Source organism: Danio aesculapii, chromosome 21, assembly GCF_903798145.1.
Source record: "Danio aesculapii chromosome 21, fDanAes4.1, whole genome shotgun sequence".
Classification (NCBI taxonomy): domain Eukaryota; kingdom Metazoa; phylum Chordata; class Actinopteri; order Cypriniformes; family Danionidae; genus Danio; species Danio aesculapii.
Window position 1 is genome coordinate 29,411,550 of NC_079455.1, and position 18,286 is coordinate 29,429,835.

The 18,286-nt window shown below is 34.7% G+C and overlaps 1 protein-coding gene across 1 annotated transcript; it reads left to right on the forward strand.

The window, feature by feature from the left end:
* Nucleotides 1-926: 926 nt before the first annotated feature.
* lhx5 (LIM homeobox 5) lies at nt 927-15,355 on the forward strand. Its single transcript, XM_056446470.1, has 5 exons — nt 927-1,388; nt 3,772-3,995; nt 6,776-7,053; nt 12,561-12,726; nt 14,525-15,355. The coding sequence occupies exons 1-5, from the start codon at nt 1,216-1,218 to the stop codon at nt 14,881-14,883; spliced, it is 1,200 nt and encodes a 399-aa protein (XP_056302445.1). The 5' UTR covers nt 927-1,215; the 3' UTR covers nt 14,884-15,355.
* Nucleotides 15,356-18,286: the final 2,931 nt, after the last annotated feature.

Here is an 18,286-nt window from a genome sequence, read left to right on the forward strand (position 1 = left end):
TGTTTGTTCAAAATGAAGAAGAATAATCGTGTGCTGAAACTGTGGTTATTTAGCATTTAATAAATTCATATTTCGGGAGATCAAATGCAAATAGGCCTATACGCATTGACTTTTAGCCTAAAAAAATAAAACCAAATGTTGGAATTTTAAGTGATTATCTTTAAAGACACAATTTAAAGCTAAACAAAAATCCTGAATTCAGTCTCTAATTCGCTGGAATAAATTAGCTAGCAATGTTTGCATTTCCACAGCTAACAAAATGATTACCTGGGTAAATATTTAAAATCCCTTCGATTTGTGGCTACTTTGTCAAACCGCTGGGCGATCCGGTTCTCGCTATTGATGCGAGCCAGTATCTTAATCCAGTGCATTTCCCTGTAAATAGCTTTATGCATGAGAAAAGAACGGGATCCCCCACCGCGCGCACAGATCGCTCCTTCAGAATTAAGACGCAGCGATGGCTGTTTGGATTTTCTACACTTAAGACATCATGCAAAAAGCTGTTGAAACTTAAATAAATGTCGAAATATATTTATCGACGAATCTAACAGTTTATTGCCTTCTCTTAGCCACTGCCACGCTCAAATATTGCAATAGTTACATACAAAATAAATAAATAAAGATACATTTAAAAATCATCCGAAGTCTATGCAAAATAGGTTTTAGTCCACATGTGCTGTCCAGGATTCAATAGCAACAAAACTCGGTAGAAAGAGGAAAAACAAAACGACGATGAAATAATTACCAAACCCAAGGCAGAACTTTGGAAGCAATCTGAGAGTCCCAATATTTAAACGTATTGCCATGGCAACTCGTCCGTGATTGGCCAAGTACAAGAGAAAACGTCATCAAATCTGAATACGGATGAGAGAGGCTCCCGCGAACTGGAACAGAGTGATGCAAAAAGTGTCGGTGAGGTGAGTGGACACGAGCAGGTGGATCGAGGACAACTTGGAGAAGTCAAAACTATAACAAATATATTTATGTTCTGAGTCGCTGGATTTCTGGAAGCCGACAGGTATAATGCATAACAATCACGTCCGGAGTGTTTACCTCTAGGCGTGGTGGAGACTCATTGTCAAGACGGAACATTTGCTCTGCTGTTGCCTCCCTCTCCAAGAAGCCAAGACGTTGCTCCGCACCGATTCGTGTGGCCCCAATCCGAGGCGCGGTGCCCGCTTGGGAAGGTCGGCTCTCGGTCCCCTCCAGGGCGGAATGATGGTGCACTGCGCGGGGTGCGAGAGGCCCATTCTGGATCGGTTCCTCTTAAACGTTCTGGACCGCGCATGGCACGCCAAGTGTGTCCAGTGCTGCGAGTGTAACTGCAACTTGACCGAAAAATGTTTCTCCAGGGATGGAAAGCTCTATTGCAAAATTGACTTTTTCAGGTAAGACGCGAAGCTGCTTGCATTCTGGCTGCATCTCCTCGTCAAACTTCTGGACTAATCCTCATTTGAAGAATGTGTCATGTAGGATTTACCTACCCTTGTTTTCCTCTTATGCGGATGAGTCTCAATTTGTGGATTAACCTGCCTAAAATGTCTAATGTTCTGTTAAACCTTTGATCCTCCGTCGTTCATTAATAGCTTTTGATTGTTGAGCCATTCAGTGCTTTTTGTATTCACACGCTTTCGCCTTGAGAATTCCTCTTGAAGAACTGATTGAGGAGAGAAAAATAATCTGTCAGTGAAATAATTGCTTATACTCCAAAACGCCTAATTATGTTGCGCGCCTACTTATTATTATTATTACTGTTATTACTATTATTATAATTATTATTGTTATTATTCTGCAAACATGTTTCTAAAAGGTTGTTTTCGTGGCAATGCCACAAAATAACCATTCTGGGTCCCCAAATAAATCATTCAGTGAACAGTTCCGAAAAAAATGTCTTGTGGAATAAAACGTTTTAAAAACGTTTTCACTATATTGACCCTTTTTGTGCAATAGAAAGGTTCTATGGGTGTTAATGGATCCTTGAAAAACCTTTATTTTTAAGAGGCCTTTCACTAGATTAACATTAAATAAAACGAGCTTCATTTTAACAAGCTATCTTATTTATCCGGAAATATAAACAGAAAATCCAGCGAAAATATTTTAAATGTACAGTATAAAAATATCTAGATTAATTTTATAAACCATTTAAAATCAGATATTCTACAAATTAATGGATTTAAATAGCTCAGATCTTTAAAACGTTTTCCCCAAACGTTACAATTAATAAAAGGTCCAACATTTTATATCGATTTCCATTAATACTAAAATTCTATGAACAGCCTTCTCAAATTACCAGGCATACATTTATAATACAAATATGCACTAATTTCCAAAAAGATCAAAATCCCCAAAACACCTGTGTTGCGCACCTGTAATGATATTGTTGTAGTCTGAGAACAGGCCGCTTATTTACCTTTATTAGTCCTTAATATCGCTAAATGAGTTCTGTCATGTTTTCTTCTAGTTTACATTTCCATGAGCTATTTAATGTCATCCAGTGTTTAAGCTTTCATATGTGCCATTGTTATCCCAAACGGCCTTGACCATCACGTTCTATGGGGCCCATCCAGCTCTGCGCTTGAATGTGGAGCCATTAGTGGGGCGAAACAGTAATCACCCGTAATGCGTCCATTTGTTGTGTAAGTAGTGTTATGGCCTTTCACTGGGAGAGATGCATTTGAAAAGCGCGAGAGCGACTCGATACCATAACAAATGGGGGAAGATTTAGTACATTAGTGTTAAAATAAACCCGAGGGGAGAAACAGAAGGGAGTAGTGCGCTCGACGTGCCTCACAACCACGACCGGCCTGTATACCTGGTCTTTCTCGTCTCATTGTCATTGAAATATGAATTGAACAAACTGCACTATTATTTCTGCATTTTTTCTCTCTCGTGTAGGCGCAGATTAACAAACGCGAAAACGTGTAATTGACGGATTATCTCTCATTTCGTAGGCTGAACGAATGAATGTAAGAAAAGCAGGTTATATATTCACAGATGTGAAAATAAACACCCCGTTGTCGTGTTTTCATTTTTAGGACATCTCATGTTAAAATGCATTTTGTAGGTTAGCTAACTAAAATTAGATTTTGGCATCTTAAAATAGCCTCTCGCATTATTTAATGCACACCGCCTGCCAATACCTACAGAATTATTGATAGCATTTATCATTTTCAACTAAAATGCAACAAATACCGTTGTACACATTATATGAAATGATGTGCATATTTATGTACTCATGTCATTCTTTCAATTATTGAAATTATTTATATATAGTAATATTAGAATTACTATATCACATATATTGAATTGCAGTATTATATTTACAGAATCCACGGAGTATTCTAAATGCTCAAGATGTTCTTCATATTGTACAGAAAATATTTTGATTGTATAAAAATAAGAAAATTAAAAACGTTTCACTGAAAGATTCAATGGGGAACAAAAATAGTTCTTCTATGACACCCTCTTTTGGTTTTTATTCTATTTTTATTTTTTATTTTTATTCTAATACAGATGATTGCACATAACACGTAATGCACATTATGCATAGGCCTATTTTATTCTTGTTATAGGCCTATAAAATAAGTCGCATAATGTTTTTATGTATTTGCTTCAAATATTTCCCGAAATAAAAAAGTTACTGACAATATATAATAGCCACTTGATCGCAGTATTATCAATGTCCATTCCATTTATTTTTTGTGTTGATGAATTGGCTTTGTTCTTTTCCTTTAATATTTGGTTTTGTATTTTAATCCTTGTCCTCCGCAGGCGTTTTGGTACGAAATGCGCGGGCTGCTTGCAGGGAATTTCGCCCAGCGATCTCGTGCGAAGAGCGCGCAGCAAGGTGTTTCATCTCAACTGTTTCACGTGCATGGTGTGCAACAAACAGCTGTCCACGGGCGAGGAGCTCTACGTCATCGACGAAAACAAATTTGTGTGTAAAGAGGACTACCTGAGCGCGAGCGCCATCAAAGAGGTCAATTTAAACTCAGGTGAGAGAGACGACTGCAGCTGAACGTTTAATGGTGGGTGGGTGTGTGTGAGAGAGAGAGAGAGAGAGAGAGAGAGAGAGAGAGAGAGAGAGAGAGAGAGAGAGAGAGAGAGAGAGAGAGAGAGAGAGAGAGAGAGAGAGAGAGAGAGAGAGAGAAAGAGAACGTTCTGAAAGTCTGAAACATCTCTCTGAAAGTGTTTGGATTATGACCCAATGAAGTGGGGCATCATAATTATTAATTATAATTATAGTTATTTACATGACATTTAAATGATAATTCATACAAAATTTTCTAATTAACAATAACATGATTTAGGTTTCCGATTTTCTTAAATATCTATGTTGTGTAAAGGTTAAATTTTAACCAAATAAATTTACTAAAGTAGTAGTATTGTAGGCTACAGTATTCAAATATCACCGTCAATTATTTTCGTTTTTCTGTAAAAACAGAAACAATTTATTTTTGAATATGATTATGGTCATATCAATGTCAAAATAGCAGGAAGCCATTTTATGTCATGTGATATGAAATCTAAACAGAAAGACCGCAACTGAGTCAAGGTCATTATATTATTATTGACATTTTTAATAAAAGGCGTCTAACTTGAAATTCATATTATTTGTAAATTTGTAAAGAAAAAAAAGATTTTATTGGGATTTTATGTCTTTTTTTAATTACATTTCACTTACAGTTTCTTTGGGGAACCAAAAGATTCTTCAATATAGCATCATTTCAGAGTCAAAACCCCTTTTGGTCGCTTTATGTCTATAAGTTTATATTTCAAAATTAAGATTTGGAAATATCAAATACCAATATTGTTTCCCAATGATAGGTTGCAACTGGAAGGGCATCCGCTGCCTAAAACATATGCTGGATAAGTTTATGGTTCATTCCGCTGTGGCGACCCCTGATTAAGAAAACTGACTAAGCCGAAGAGAAAATGAATGAAATGAAAATACCAATATAGACATTTTGCTGACGGTTACACTATTACAATAGTTATCCAATACATATTATTTTTTATTTACGTATCTACTTAGGTCCTATTTATAGTATTGCAGAAATTGTAGCCAACATACAATCAAAATAGCCTACATTTTTTACGATTGTCTAAGGTTAAGAAGTTATTAACATTAAGGGAAAAACCTCATTAACGTGAGCATTTAGTTTGTTGTCGTCTACTCAGTAATACATTGTCTCTATATCGTTTTAAGACGTTAATGCAAATGAACAGACCCCGTGTATTCAAATGTTAAATCTATTGAAAGAAAATGAGAAGCTCAATTCAGAGGTGTGTTGCTTCACTGTTTACGCGTGTCCCCGTGAGTGTATGTTCACGAGCGTTCAGAAGCGCAGGACAAGCTGTTTGTTTCCCAACACACAGATGACATCATTATCGCCTCCACTTGTGGGTCAGTGCTAGTCCAATTAATTTAACAGCGACTGAGTGCTTCGTCCAGTCGATGTAAAAGGAACGTACAACACTCCGATTCATTAATGCAGCAGCAAATGGCCTTTTGAAATCGGTGGTGTGCTATTTTTACACCAATACTGAGTTTCATGCACATGCCTTGAAGACAAAAAATAGGCCTCAAAAATAATGATTCCTATAGTGTTATCTTTAATTGATCATGCAAATACTATTGTTATTTTTTAATAATATTGAGCTCGTGTTTAATTTTAGAATAACCAGTTGTGGGATTGTCGCAAACAGTAGCTTGACAGGGATTGTTAAAATGATAGCATGATATAGTTCATGTCGGTGAATATGAAACAGTCAATCCATTTTTCATAGCAATCTGAGGACTCTTTTGGTTTGATGGTGTCCACCTATGGAGAAGTGTCCATAACTCATTCTCCTCAGCCCATGCGTTCTTGTCAGATAAACGTCTGTAGTCGTATATCCCCGTTCCTCAGACAATGACAAGCTGTTATCAAGCGCAGCAGCCTGTCCCAAGAGAAAACCAGACTTAATTCCTCCGATATTTTGCAGAAGTGATTCACGTTTAGACCTCAGCTTGTTTTCTCCTTTGTTTCTTTCTTTCTGATTCTATTTTTTTTTCTGGCGTGTTGTATGCTAGATCTTGGTTTGGTTTCAATGTATGCGTGTTGCAAACTCTGATCAATTAAACCAGTTAAGAACTTTTTAAATTAATAAATTAGTTATACAAGGGTACGAAACAAGCTATGCTAATTAAAAAAAAAAAAAAATCAAACAACTCACACCATTACACTGTTAATTGTATGAAAACCTCACATGGCTCTAAGTGCATTCAGACATTTTCTTCTAAAATTTCCTGTGTGTAGGTTTAGTAATTTCAATTTTAAAGCAAAGTGTTGATTTTCATAGCCTTTAAAAGGAAATAAATAAATATAAACCTTGGAGGCTGAAAAAAAAAACATTTATTGCATAATTTAGGCTATAAATCTTTTTATTAATCGTTTATTAAACTTGATACTCATAGGCCTACATTAAAAACAAAAGCTGTATTTGATAATGTTTTAATTAACTAGCACTTTACCATGTTAACTAATACAGTTATTTTCACATTTCACTTTTATATTATTAGCCTATTTGTAACTTCTATGTTCTCTCAAGACGACTAAGGTCTATTAACGACAGTGAAAAGAAATATATATATATATATATATATATATATATATATATATATATATATATATATATATATATATATATATATATATATATATATATATATATATATATATATATAGGATTTAGTGTAATAATGGCTCATTGGTTCTTTATCATACCACAGTGTCATCGTGTACAGACCGGAGTTTATCGCCTGATCTTCCGGATCAAATCCAGGACGACACGAAGGAGACGGACAATTCCACATCTTCAGATAAAGACACTAACAACAACGAGAACGAGGAGCAAAACTCGTGCACGAAACGGCGAGGCCCGCGCACCACCATCAAGGCCAAACAACTGGAGACTCTGAAAGCCGCGTTCGTGGCCACGCCGAAACCCACGCGACACATCCGCGAACAGCTCGCGCAGGAGACAGGACTTAACATGCGGGTCATTCAGGTGAGAACAACGCACTTGTTTATTAAGCCTACTACAGGACATGGGTTCATTCTGATAAGTGGTTTAATAAGTAGCCTAGGTAGTATTAATCGCTCTAATAAACAAAGTAACCATTTATGTAGCCTAATAGTGTTAAACGTTCAAATAAAAAGTAACCATTTGTGTAGCCTAACATCCTGTAATGTGTGTTAAACATAAATAAATAAACAAACAACTAATTTAACAATTATTATCACTGAACTTAAGGCCATTTAAGTAAAAATACTGACACGCAGTTAAAATATTAAGAATAATAATTACTATATCATACATCAGTAGTATAGCAGGGAGGCACAAAATTGGGGGAAAATGTTTTCTAAAATGTTTTAAAAACGTTTTTTAATTTACAGATATTTAGGGACTATAGTGTTACAAAATCCATGTAAAAATATGCAGATTAAACAAACTTAATTTCAAAATAACCTAAAAATGTAACAGAAAAAAAACAAAGAAAGGAAAAAAAAACACTGTAGGAACTGCGTGCTGAATCACTATTTTGTAATATCAACTGCAGTACACTTCGGTGGAGGCAAATTGTATGAAAATGATGAGCATTATTTTATTAATTGTTAATTCATCTCACATCTTTCTTTCATCCATGACATTAAAGTCATCTATTGCTTTTCATCTCTATCCGGAACAGTTGTTTCAACTGCAATTACCTGCTCATTAAAACTTTCAGTTATTTTTAGAGTATCCACATGAAGTTATTGAATGCGGATGTGTGTATCAACACACCCAAACTCTCTCTGTCCATCCACGGCAATGAACAGTGGAGGTGGGACATGGGTGGGATTTTGAAATGTGGGGGAACATATCCCTCCTTGTCCCCAGTAGAGTAGAGTTGTGCCCCTAATAGTATATGTACTATATCAACTTTGTGTGTGTAACATATGTAGTATATGGTGTCTTTTAAAACATGAAAAAATACAAATATAGGTTGCAATTGTCACAGTTGTAAAGCAGCTAATTTAAGTCGATAATGGATTCGTATCAGGTAGCAGGACCTGATCAAAAAAAAGAAAGATGATAGCCTTGTCAACTCCTGCTGAGAAACATGAAGGTGAAAAAGAGTCTGTTCTGATAGCAATTAAAGACAACCGTTTCCACTGAAAATAACTTGGTTTATAAATTACTCAAACGATTTACGAAGTAAAATTGAATCTATGTGTGCATATAAATATACGTGCACATTAAAATTCTACATTTTTACTGTGGTTTACTGAAGACAACTGCCATTTATTAATACTATATTATACTAATAATCAGACAAATGTAGAACAATAATTATTTGATGACTTACTTATAGACTGTATGTATGTATATATATATATATATATATATATATATATATATATATATATATATATATATATATATATATATATATATATATATATATATATATATATATATATATATATATATATATATGCCCAACATGCTCATTTACTTTTCCACTATATTAGATTTTGCTCATTTGTCAGTAAAAAGTTTAATTATTCGAAATTTAATACAGTTTGCTCAAACAAACAACTATAAATCATAGATCCAGAGAAACTGAGAAGTGGTCATACATTTTGCCACAGCTGCAGTAATTTTGGTTTGTATATTGCTTGAAACTGCTGATGACATTTCTCCTGAATGTATAACTAATATTTTTGACAAAATCTAAAAAAGATGGCATGATGTCATGTTTATCTTAATTTTTAGACAACACAATATCAATATCTTAAGTTAAAAATAGTTTTAAAAAGGAAAATTCAGTGAAACAATGCGAGTTTGAGTGACAAAAAAAATGAAAAGAATTACCAATAGCCAATTGTCATTTTCTGCAAAAATAAATACAGTTCTAAATGACAACATTTTTATTAGAAATCTGGATGGAAATCTCATATATTCAGTGCTCAGCATATATAAGTACACGCCACACAAATCTCTCTTTTAAATTCATAATTTTAATAGGAAGCTATACAATAGTATATGTGTGCATATACATTAGATTAATCAGTACTGAAGCCAAATCTGGAGCTTATCTAACAAAATAACTTACGATAACGGTCCAAAAACTCGTACAACCAAATTTATATGTTATAAAAAAATATTAAATACAAACTTAAAAAAGAGGAAAAATCAAAAGAAGCAAAACAAGTTTAACAAATTTTGTAGTTTGGAATTTTTTTGCAACATTTTGTTTGAATTTAACTGTATTATCTTTCAATTTCTAAATTTGTTTGGTGACTAAAATATATTTTCAATAAATATATCTGTTTAATAAATCTGTTTTGTTTAAATGCACCAAAACACACTGTCTATATTCACTGAGAAATAGATAAAAATATTCATTTCAAAATGGAGTGTAGTCATTTATGCTGAGCACTGTATAAGATATATAAGAGATATGTAACATAATACAAAAAAATAAAAGCTTTTTCGATTAAATGGTTACTTAATTTAGCAAAAACACGGCACCTTTTACATGTATTTAATAAAAATAAATATAAGAGCATGAGGTTCATATCAAAATAACAAATATTTAATTAGGATTTTCTTTTATCAGCTTCTTAAAAAGCCCAATGTCTTCAGTACCTAAATGAAGTTCATGATTCATGATCTCTAGTGACTAAACTTCTGTGTGTGAACTCAAGCACGCAGCTCATCTTCACATGTCTGTGTCGTCATCAAGAAAAATCGCAACCCTCTCTGAATCTCAGCAAGGCTGAGTGCTTTGTTTCTGAGCCAAAATGGAGACGGCCTTTGCCACACGTCCCCGTTCATTTGTTATGTGTTAAATGTGGATTGCGCTCTGCGCGGGGAGCCCTCCGGAGCCATGCCGGTTCAGCAGCATGTGTGTGTAATCCCTAAGCAACGCTCACTCAGGAGGAGGCAAAACATTTCCATAAAAATGTACCAAACAGTTAGCCGATTGTTCTCAATAAGCAGGTGTTGCCTTTGCTGAGCATGGAGAGGAATGCTTAAGTGGTTTTAGGTAGAGAACATGTTTTGTCTCTCTAACACTCTTGGTATAGTCAGTCTCTCGCTCTTTTTCTCTTTTCGTGGAGGCAGGATTGTGCCTTCAACCGTTGTTAGCATATATTACGCGGTGGCAATGCAGATTCAGGCATGAATGTGTTACATTGTACCATCATGCATAACAATATCACCTTATGTCAGATTTTTCATATCATCATCTTCTCTTTGTTCCAGCTGCTTGTATGACAGCGGTGTGAAAAACAGGGCCCTCGTGGTGTTTGCTTGTGATTCCTTTGAATAAAATGTTATATCTGAGTTCCACCAGCACAGTGGTGTGTCAGATTATCTTGGTCGTAGTGAAAGATTGAAATAATGTTCTGCGGTGATGAGTCTGATATTGTATCTGTCACACTCTGGTATATCAGGTCTGTTTGTTATGAACTGGCCGTGTCGTGATCAAATGATATTTGTCAGTACCGCATCGACTCACAAATTATGTGTGTCTATGAACAAAGATGAGGGACTGGTGAAATTATCACAGCATATTCATTTTTATATATCATAGGAATCTATTGCCTTGTACCTCGACAAGGTTTAATAATCCGAGGTTGATAAATGATTATGTGTTAGCTCTTTTTTAACAGTTTGAGCTGTAGGATAAACATGATCAGAGATTATATGTTTATTTGTTTATTCTTCCGATAGCTTTAGACAAGGTTTGGTGGAAAACTTTCATGGTTAGCTCTGGTAAATATTTCATTCTCATCATATTTAGTTAATTTGATCAGTTTCTAACTTACAGTATATAATGACATTAAAATCAATGTGGCGATGTTTCAGATGAAAACTGACCAGAGAAACACTTACTGTGTAAGTTTTCCTGTTTAAGTTGTTTATGTGTATCTTAGAGCAGATGTGTTGCCAGTACCATTATATCAAAAGCGGCGTTGTTGATTGTACATCACCAGCTGGTTTTCTTTGGATGTATACTCTTTTGTATGAACAAAAAAATTCCAGCAATTGTTTGAACTGAATTTCACTGTATGGACAAAAATAGTTCTTATTCAGTTCCTATTTAGCTTTTAGGAACCATATATGGTTACTTCATTAACACTGACTACAATATAATATTTTTTAAGACACAAAAAATATTCAAAAGACTTGTAATAAACCCCAGTAACTTTCCTGGGTTTTTCCAGTGAGGATTTCAATGAATGCCCTATAAAGGGTTAACCTAAGGGGTCTGGGGACCCCAGGGGTCATAAGGGAGTACTTTAGGGGCAATGGCAATGATTTGAGAAAATCATTTGAAAAAACATTTAAATGCATGAATCATTATCAAATTATTTTAAAATATGTAAATAAATATTGTATTGAGACAAACAAACACAGTATTATACAAAATAAATTAAATCAAAATATATTTAACAAGTATCAAATAAATAATTTAAAACAATATTAAAATATATTTTTTTATTAAAACAGAAAAAATATTATTAAATTAAACTGAATATTTCTGAATTAGATAAAAAAATTATATTTAACCTGATTGGCTTGGTTTAACTTGATCTTGGGTTGGTTTCAATGTATGCGTGTTGCATAATTTGATCAGTTAATTTTCATTATATATATATATATATATATATATATATATATATATATATATATATATATATATATATACAGTTGGATTCAGAATTCTTAGCCCCCCTGAATTCTTAGCCCCCCCTGTTTTTTTTTTTCCCAATTTCTTTTTAACGGAAAGAAGATTTTTTTTCAACACATTTCTAAACATAATAGTTTTAATAACTCATTTCCAATAACTGATTAATTTTATCTTTGCCATGATGACAATAAAAATATTTTACTAGATATTTTTCAAGACACTTCTATACAGCTTAAAGTGACATTTAAAGACTTAACTAGGTTAATTAGGTTAACTAGGCAGGTTAGGGTAATTGGGCAAGTTATTGTATAACGATGGTTTGTTCTGTCGACTATCGAAATAAAATATAGCTTTAAGAGGCTAATAATTGACCTTAAAATGGGTTTTAAAAAATTAAAAACTGCTTTTATTCTAGCCGAAATAAAACAAATAAGACTTTCTCCAGAAGAAAAAATATTATCAGACATACTGTGAAAATTTCCATGCTCTGTTAAACATCATTTGGGAAATATAAAAAAAATATATAATAATAATAATAATTCTGACTTAAACTGTATATACACAGGACACTTTGACAATTTTTGGGCCTTTGTGCAGGGATGATCATACATGGTGGTCTGTGACATCTAACAGATTGAAAACCTCTGCTTTAATATCAAGCCCAGATTATGTCTAACTATTGTACAATGTGTAATTAATTACCTGGAAATCAGCAGAAAACTGCTTCTGCAATGTAAACCACCTTCTAAATGTAAACATGAAGAGTACAAGTACTCACATACCTCTGTATGGCAGTTACACAGTGTATAATTGTGGCTTTCCTTCATAGGTGTGGTTTCAAAATCGGCGGTCTAAAGAACGTAGAATGAAGCAGCTCAGTGCTCTCGGTGCTCGACGGCACGCTTTCTTCAGGGGACCACGAAGAATGAGGCCTCTCGGAGGAAGACTAGAGGACCCCGACATAATGGGCCCTGGAGGATACAGCTACTACGGAGGTACATAAACAAGAAGCATATTTTCACAACACATTAATAAAGAGTAATGTGTTTAGTCCTTCAAACACATACACTGTATCTTCAGGGCTTTTCCCTTACCTTAAAAGCACAAAGCAGTTTCTCTTGCAGTAAGAAGGATGCTTCAGAAGGTTGGATGATCTCTTTATTGCAGAGCTGTGAGAATTAAAACACATTAGAGGTCACTGGATAGTTGGACATTGCATCTCTATCGCAAGTCCAGAGAAATCTGAATTGTATAGCTGTTGTGTGGAATTCTAACATGGTCACTTCCATTAGTTTTTTTTTTTAAACGCATACCAAATATCTGACATAATAACTAATCTCTGCAAGTAGGGCTGCATTATATATAGTTTCAGCATCAATATTGCAATATGTGAACAAGCAATAGTCACATCGCAGGATCAGCAATCTCAAGTTTGAATTATAGTTGATCAGTTTCAAAACATGTAATTTATGGGGTCATCACAAAGTTCAACCTAAAGATAGAGAGAGATTTTAATTTGAATGTGTTTTTAAGACCTGTAACTGTGTAATATTTAAGCAAACTTAATTTGAGAGTATAGAATAGTATATAAACCTAAATTAATTGCATTTAATTACTTATAAAATGGAGAGTACAATATACAGTGGTATTTTGCATATTATTATTGAATTTCTGTGCTGTCCTGAAATTAGATTCATATCGCAATATGTATTGCAGACAAACTAAACATCGCAATGTCGGATTTTGTCCAATGTCAAGCAGAAGTAAAGTCAACTAATCACTTTAAAAGCAACAGTTTTCCTCAATCTTTTAAAGTAAAGTCAACTAATCGCTTTAAAAGCAACAGTTTTCCTCAATCTTTTAAAGAAGTCAACTAATCGCTTTAAAAGCAACAGTTTTCCTCAATCTTTTAAAGTAAAGTCAACTAATCGCTTTAAAAGCAACAGTTTTCCTAAATGTTTTAAGGTAAGGTCAACTAGTCATTTTTAATGCAAAAACCTTAATCAGAATAATGCCTAGACTTTGAGCAATGATTGTTATAGGATGTCACTGAACTGTCTTCTTTTTGACTGACTAAATTCAAAATCAAATCATTCAAAATAAAAATAAAAAAGCATTTTACATTTACATCATATCTACTCCGTTTTCAAATTTGCATATTACTAATTCAGCTAAGGTCATGATGTGGTGTATCAATCTTCTACTAGTCACACATCTTCACACGATTTGCCCTCCCAGAGCAGTTCACCAAACCTGAAATTTGGGATGCTAAATAAATGCGAAACAACATTTGCACAAGCAGGCATAACAGGTTGCCAGCATTCACATGTTGAGTATGAATAGCAGACAGTAAATCCAAAAGTGTAAACACAGACTATTCTATAATTAATTACAAAAATTCATATTCAAACCCCCTGAAGAGGGCACATTTAAAAAGCAAAAGCTTTCCGTATATGAAAATATGGATATACAAACTGATCTCTGGAGATTTGCCATTGATGATTCGCCTATCTATCACTCAGCGAGCAAGTGGCGTTTCTTTACGGTAAAATGTCTTTTAATGATTGATTAGCACATTAAAGTATCACAACTCCAGGAAAAAAATAATGGAATTGGGGAGGAATGTTAATGACTTTCTGTAGCACTAATTATATAGGCCATTCACAAAGGTATGACGGAGATCGACTATGAATACGCCAGTAAAAATGAACAAACTCTTCTCTGATTTCTACCTTTATTTACATCCTCTTTCATAAGACCATTTTTATTCATTAAAGCATTTTCTCCCCACAGAATACCAAGGTGACTATTACGGCCCAGTGGTCAACTACGATTTCTTCCCTCATGGACCCCCTTCCTCACAGGCACAGTCTCCAGCTGAATCCCCTTACCTTCTCAGCTCGAGTTCAGGAGCCCTGGAGGGCGGCCCGGTCTCTGCTCACCACCCCTCAGACGACCAAAGGTTCACGGACATGATATCCCATGCAGACACCCCTAGTCCCGAACCAGGCATGACTGGACCTCTCCATTCCAATCCACAGGGGGAAGGTGGATTCACAGGGAGTCCACCCTACCCCCTGGCCAACAACACCAGTTACAGCGGCCCAATGTCCCATCCTGGTCAAGAGATGGGGGAGAACACTGTTTGGTAGGACAGAGACAATAAGACTCTATGGACACAGAGGGCATTCCAACCTAACCAGTCTACCTTAGTGGTCTACCAAGGGAGGGCTTATTGGCTGTTCATGGACCAGAACACACCAATATTTGGACCATAAACCTGAGAGATGGACTGACATCATGCACTCTCTCTCTTGCAGTTTAGGTTCTGCTATCAAAGGATGTGTATTGTCAGTGGTCACCTTGACCGGTCACATTGGTTTGAGTGCGTTTACAAAGGTTTATTATGATTACATCACAATCAAGATGTTTGTCTGAGGGGTTTTTCTACTGCTTTGACTTACTCATTAGCAACCGCATCTGATGGTCAGAAGTGAGCTAGTACTTAAAGGCAAATCTATTTTCATCCTTCTGTTGGCTTCGGCTTCTTTCTTTTCCAAGATACCAGGGCTCGGTTTGTTCACATGTTTTCTTTTCTGTCTTACAACTGCTCCATTTGTAACATATTTGGTTCATTCATTAACTGATGAATTGGTTCATTAAACATTTCGATGAACACTCAGCATACCTGCGTGCTGATGAATCTATGGTTGTCATAACACGTTTTGGTCTAATCAAATATCTGAGGCGTAATTGGGCTTGGAGGTTCAACGAATCGAATATTACAACCACACGTTTCAGAGTAGAAAGGTATTATCCCTACTGCTCTGCTGTGTAGCCTTAAAGGGATAGTTCACACAAAGATGACAATTCTGCCATCATTTACTCACTCTTCACTTGTTCAAAACCTGTTTGAGTTTCATTTGTTTAGCACTAGGCATGGGATGATAACTGTTTTCAAGATATACCGTGGTTTGCAAAAGGCAAGGTTTTAAAACCTCAATGGCTCCTATAGTATTTTTTACCCTACTAGGAAGTACTATGGAGGTAGTACCAGCTTCATATTCTTCAAAATATCTTTTGTGTTCAGCAGTAGAAAGAAACTCATAAAATATTTAAAACCACATTAGGGAGAGTAAAAATTTAGATAATTTTCATTTTTGGGGGAACTATAACTTTAACCATGATTTACTACAAATCAACCAAGAAAACCTTTAATATAAAAAAGTTGACTCAACTTAAAATTGTAAGGCAACTTGATACACAGCTTATTTTGAGTTAAGTCAATTTAAGCCAAATACAGCATTTGACTCTATTTAAGTTTACAATTTTAAGTTTTTACAATGTTGTTTTTGTAGTTACCACAGTCTAATCACGGTTTTCCTAAACTAACCATAGTTTAACCACGGAATTTGTAGTAAAATTGTGGTTGTTCAGATGTAATCAATACAAATAACTATAATCAAACCTTGTTTGTGGGTATCAAATTGACCCAAGAGTTTGCGCTTCAACATCTTCTAAAATCCAATAACCAACAAGCCAGTCACTAATTTATTAATCTAATAAGTTTGTATGTAATGATATGCAAGTGTTTTTAACATCCTGGAAACAAAAAATGTGCCAATATTGAGTACTGACTATATATGGAGACTTTTGTTTACAATAAGTATAGAAGCACTGATTGATTAAGTAACAATCTCACTATTAACAAATGGCTTATATCACATGTGGAGTACACTGAGCTAAAAGTCATATCGTATGTTAAAGTGAGTATTGTACCAAAATACGTGATTATTATTATTATTATTATTATTATTATTATTATTATTATTAACTTAATTCCATTAAATCGTCATTATTGTTTGTGACAAATCAGTAAACACCGGAGGTGATTTATGCATTCTATTATTCTCTCCCTGTATTTCTGGTCTTTACATTAATACAAACAAACAAACAAACAAACATGTAAACCTGCAACATATGGAGACATCTGCCTTCTGAATGTGCTCCCCATCCACCGCCTCTACTGGAGTCAGCTGTAGTCTTCAGGATGGAGGCCTGTGATCTGTCATTGAGAAGCTCGCGGAAACGCCTGACAAGACTGTGCGTTGTTCAACTTCATTTAACCTTCGCTTTAGTACCTTCCTTTGAAAAAAATGTTTTAATGGAAATGATTTTCTAAAGAACATTGAGGCCATAATGAAGAATCTCCTTTAACAGCTGAGGTCTCTCTACTCAATGGGGGGAAAACAAAAGGACGGGACAGGCAACATCTGTGACTTACCACTGCAGCCCGAACAGCCTCCAGACTGAAAGCAGGCGCCATCTGATGGGCTAGTGAAGAAAAACAATTGTCTAGACAAATGTCACCTAGAAAGAGGGAGCATAATAATTTTGTGTGGATTTAATTAACTAGATTTGATACTGGAGGGAAATGTGGGAACTTGCACTGCGGTGTGGGCTTGAAGTGTACCCAAAAAGGAGTATAAAATGGCTTGTAGTTTTTTAAGAAAATACATTACGTTTTCCTTTTAAAATGAAATGGAGGTGTTACCTGGAGAAGCATAACATCAATCACAATAACATATATAGTTTTAGAATACAGTCTTTGTGTAAACAGTAAAAAATATGTAATTATTTTCTCGTGTTATTAAACTAAATATTTAATCAGTGATCATTGAAACTGGGCTGTTTAATATTTTTTTAGCTGTTCATATAAAAAATACATTTTAAGCATAAACCTAGAAACAATTCAAAAGCTTTGAAATAAACTTTCTAAGGATTAATTAAAAAAAATAATTAAGTACTAAAAGTCATTTCACAGCAGAATTCAGTCGATTCAAAACAAAAATCAGGTAATGCAACAAACAATTGAAACAGTTGAATAGTTCACCAAACAAAACTAAATCACTACAGAGACCAGTCACCAAAGTCTTAAAACAAAACAAACCACCAAACAAAACAATTTGCCAAAGGATGCACAAAACAAAATAAACCTACACAATCAAACAAACTAAACAAAAAAAACATCACAAAAATAAAAAACGCCAAAAAAATAAAACAATCTTAGATCAACCAAAAACAAATCTAAAAAAACACCAAACAAAACAAATCGCCAAAGTTTTAAAAACAAACAAACCACCAAACAAAACAAATCGCCAAAGCTTTAAAACAAAACAAACCACCAAACAAAACAAATCGCCAAAGCTTTCAAACAAAACAAACCACCAAACAAAACAAAATAAACCTAAACAATCAAACCAACTAAAAAACATCAGAAAATCAAAAACACCAAAAAATAAAACAATCTTAGATCAACATAAAAAACTAATTTACTCAACAAAAACGGTCACGGGCGACGCAGTGGCGCAGTAGGTAGTGCTGTCGCCTCACAACAATAAGGTTGCTGGTTCGAGCCTCGGCTGGGTCAGTTGGCATTTCTGTGTGGAGTTTGCATGTTCTCCCTGTGTTTGCGTGGGTTTCCTCCGGGTGCTCCGGTTTCCCCCACAGTCCAAAGACATGCGGTACAGGTGAATTGGGAAGGCTAAATTGTCC

Bases quoted from the DNA above. Each gene is read 5' to 3' on its own strand.
- lhx5 (XM_056446470.1), top strand. From the start codon at position 1,216: ATGATGGTGCACTGCGCGGGGTGCGAGAGGCCCATTCTGGATCGGTTC. The intron at 3,996-6,775 runs GTGAGAGAGACG...ATCATACCACAG, and splicing joins AGAGGTCAATTTAAACTCAG to TGTCATCGTGTACAGACCGG. The intron at 12,727-14,524 runs GTACATAAACAA...TTCTCCCCACAG, and splicing joins AGGATACAGCTACTACGGAG to AATACCAAGGTGACTATTAC.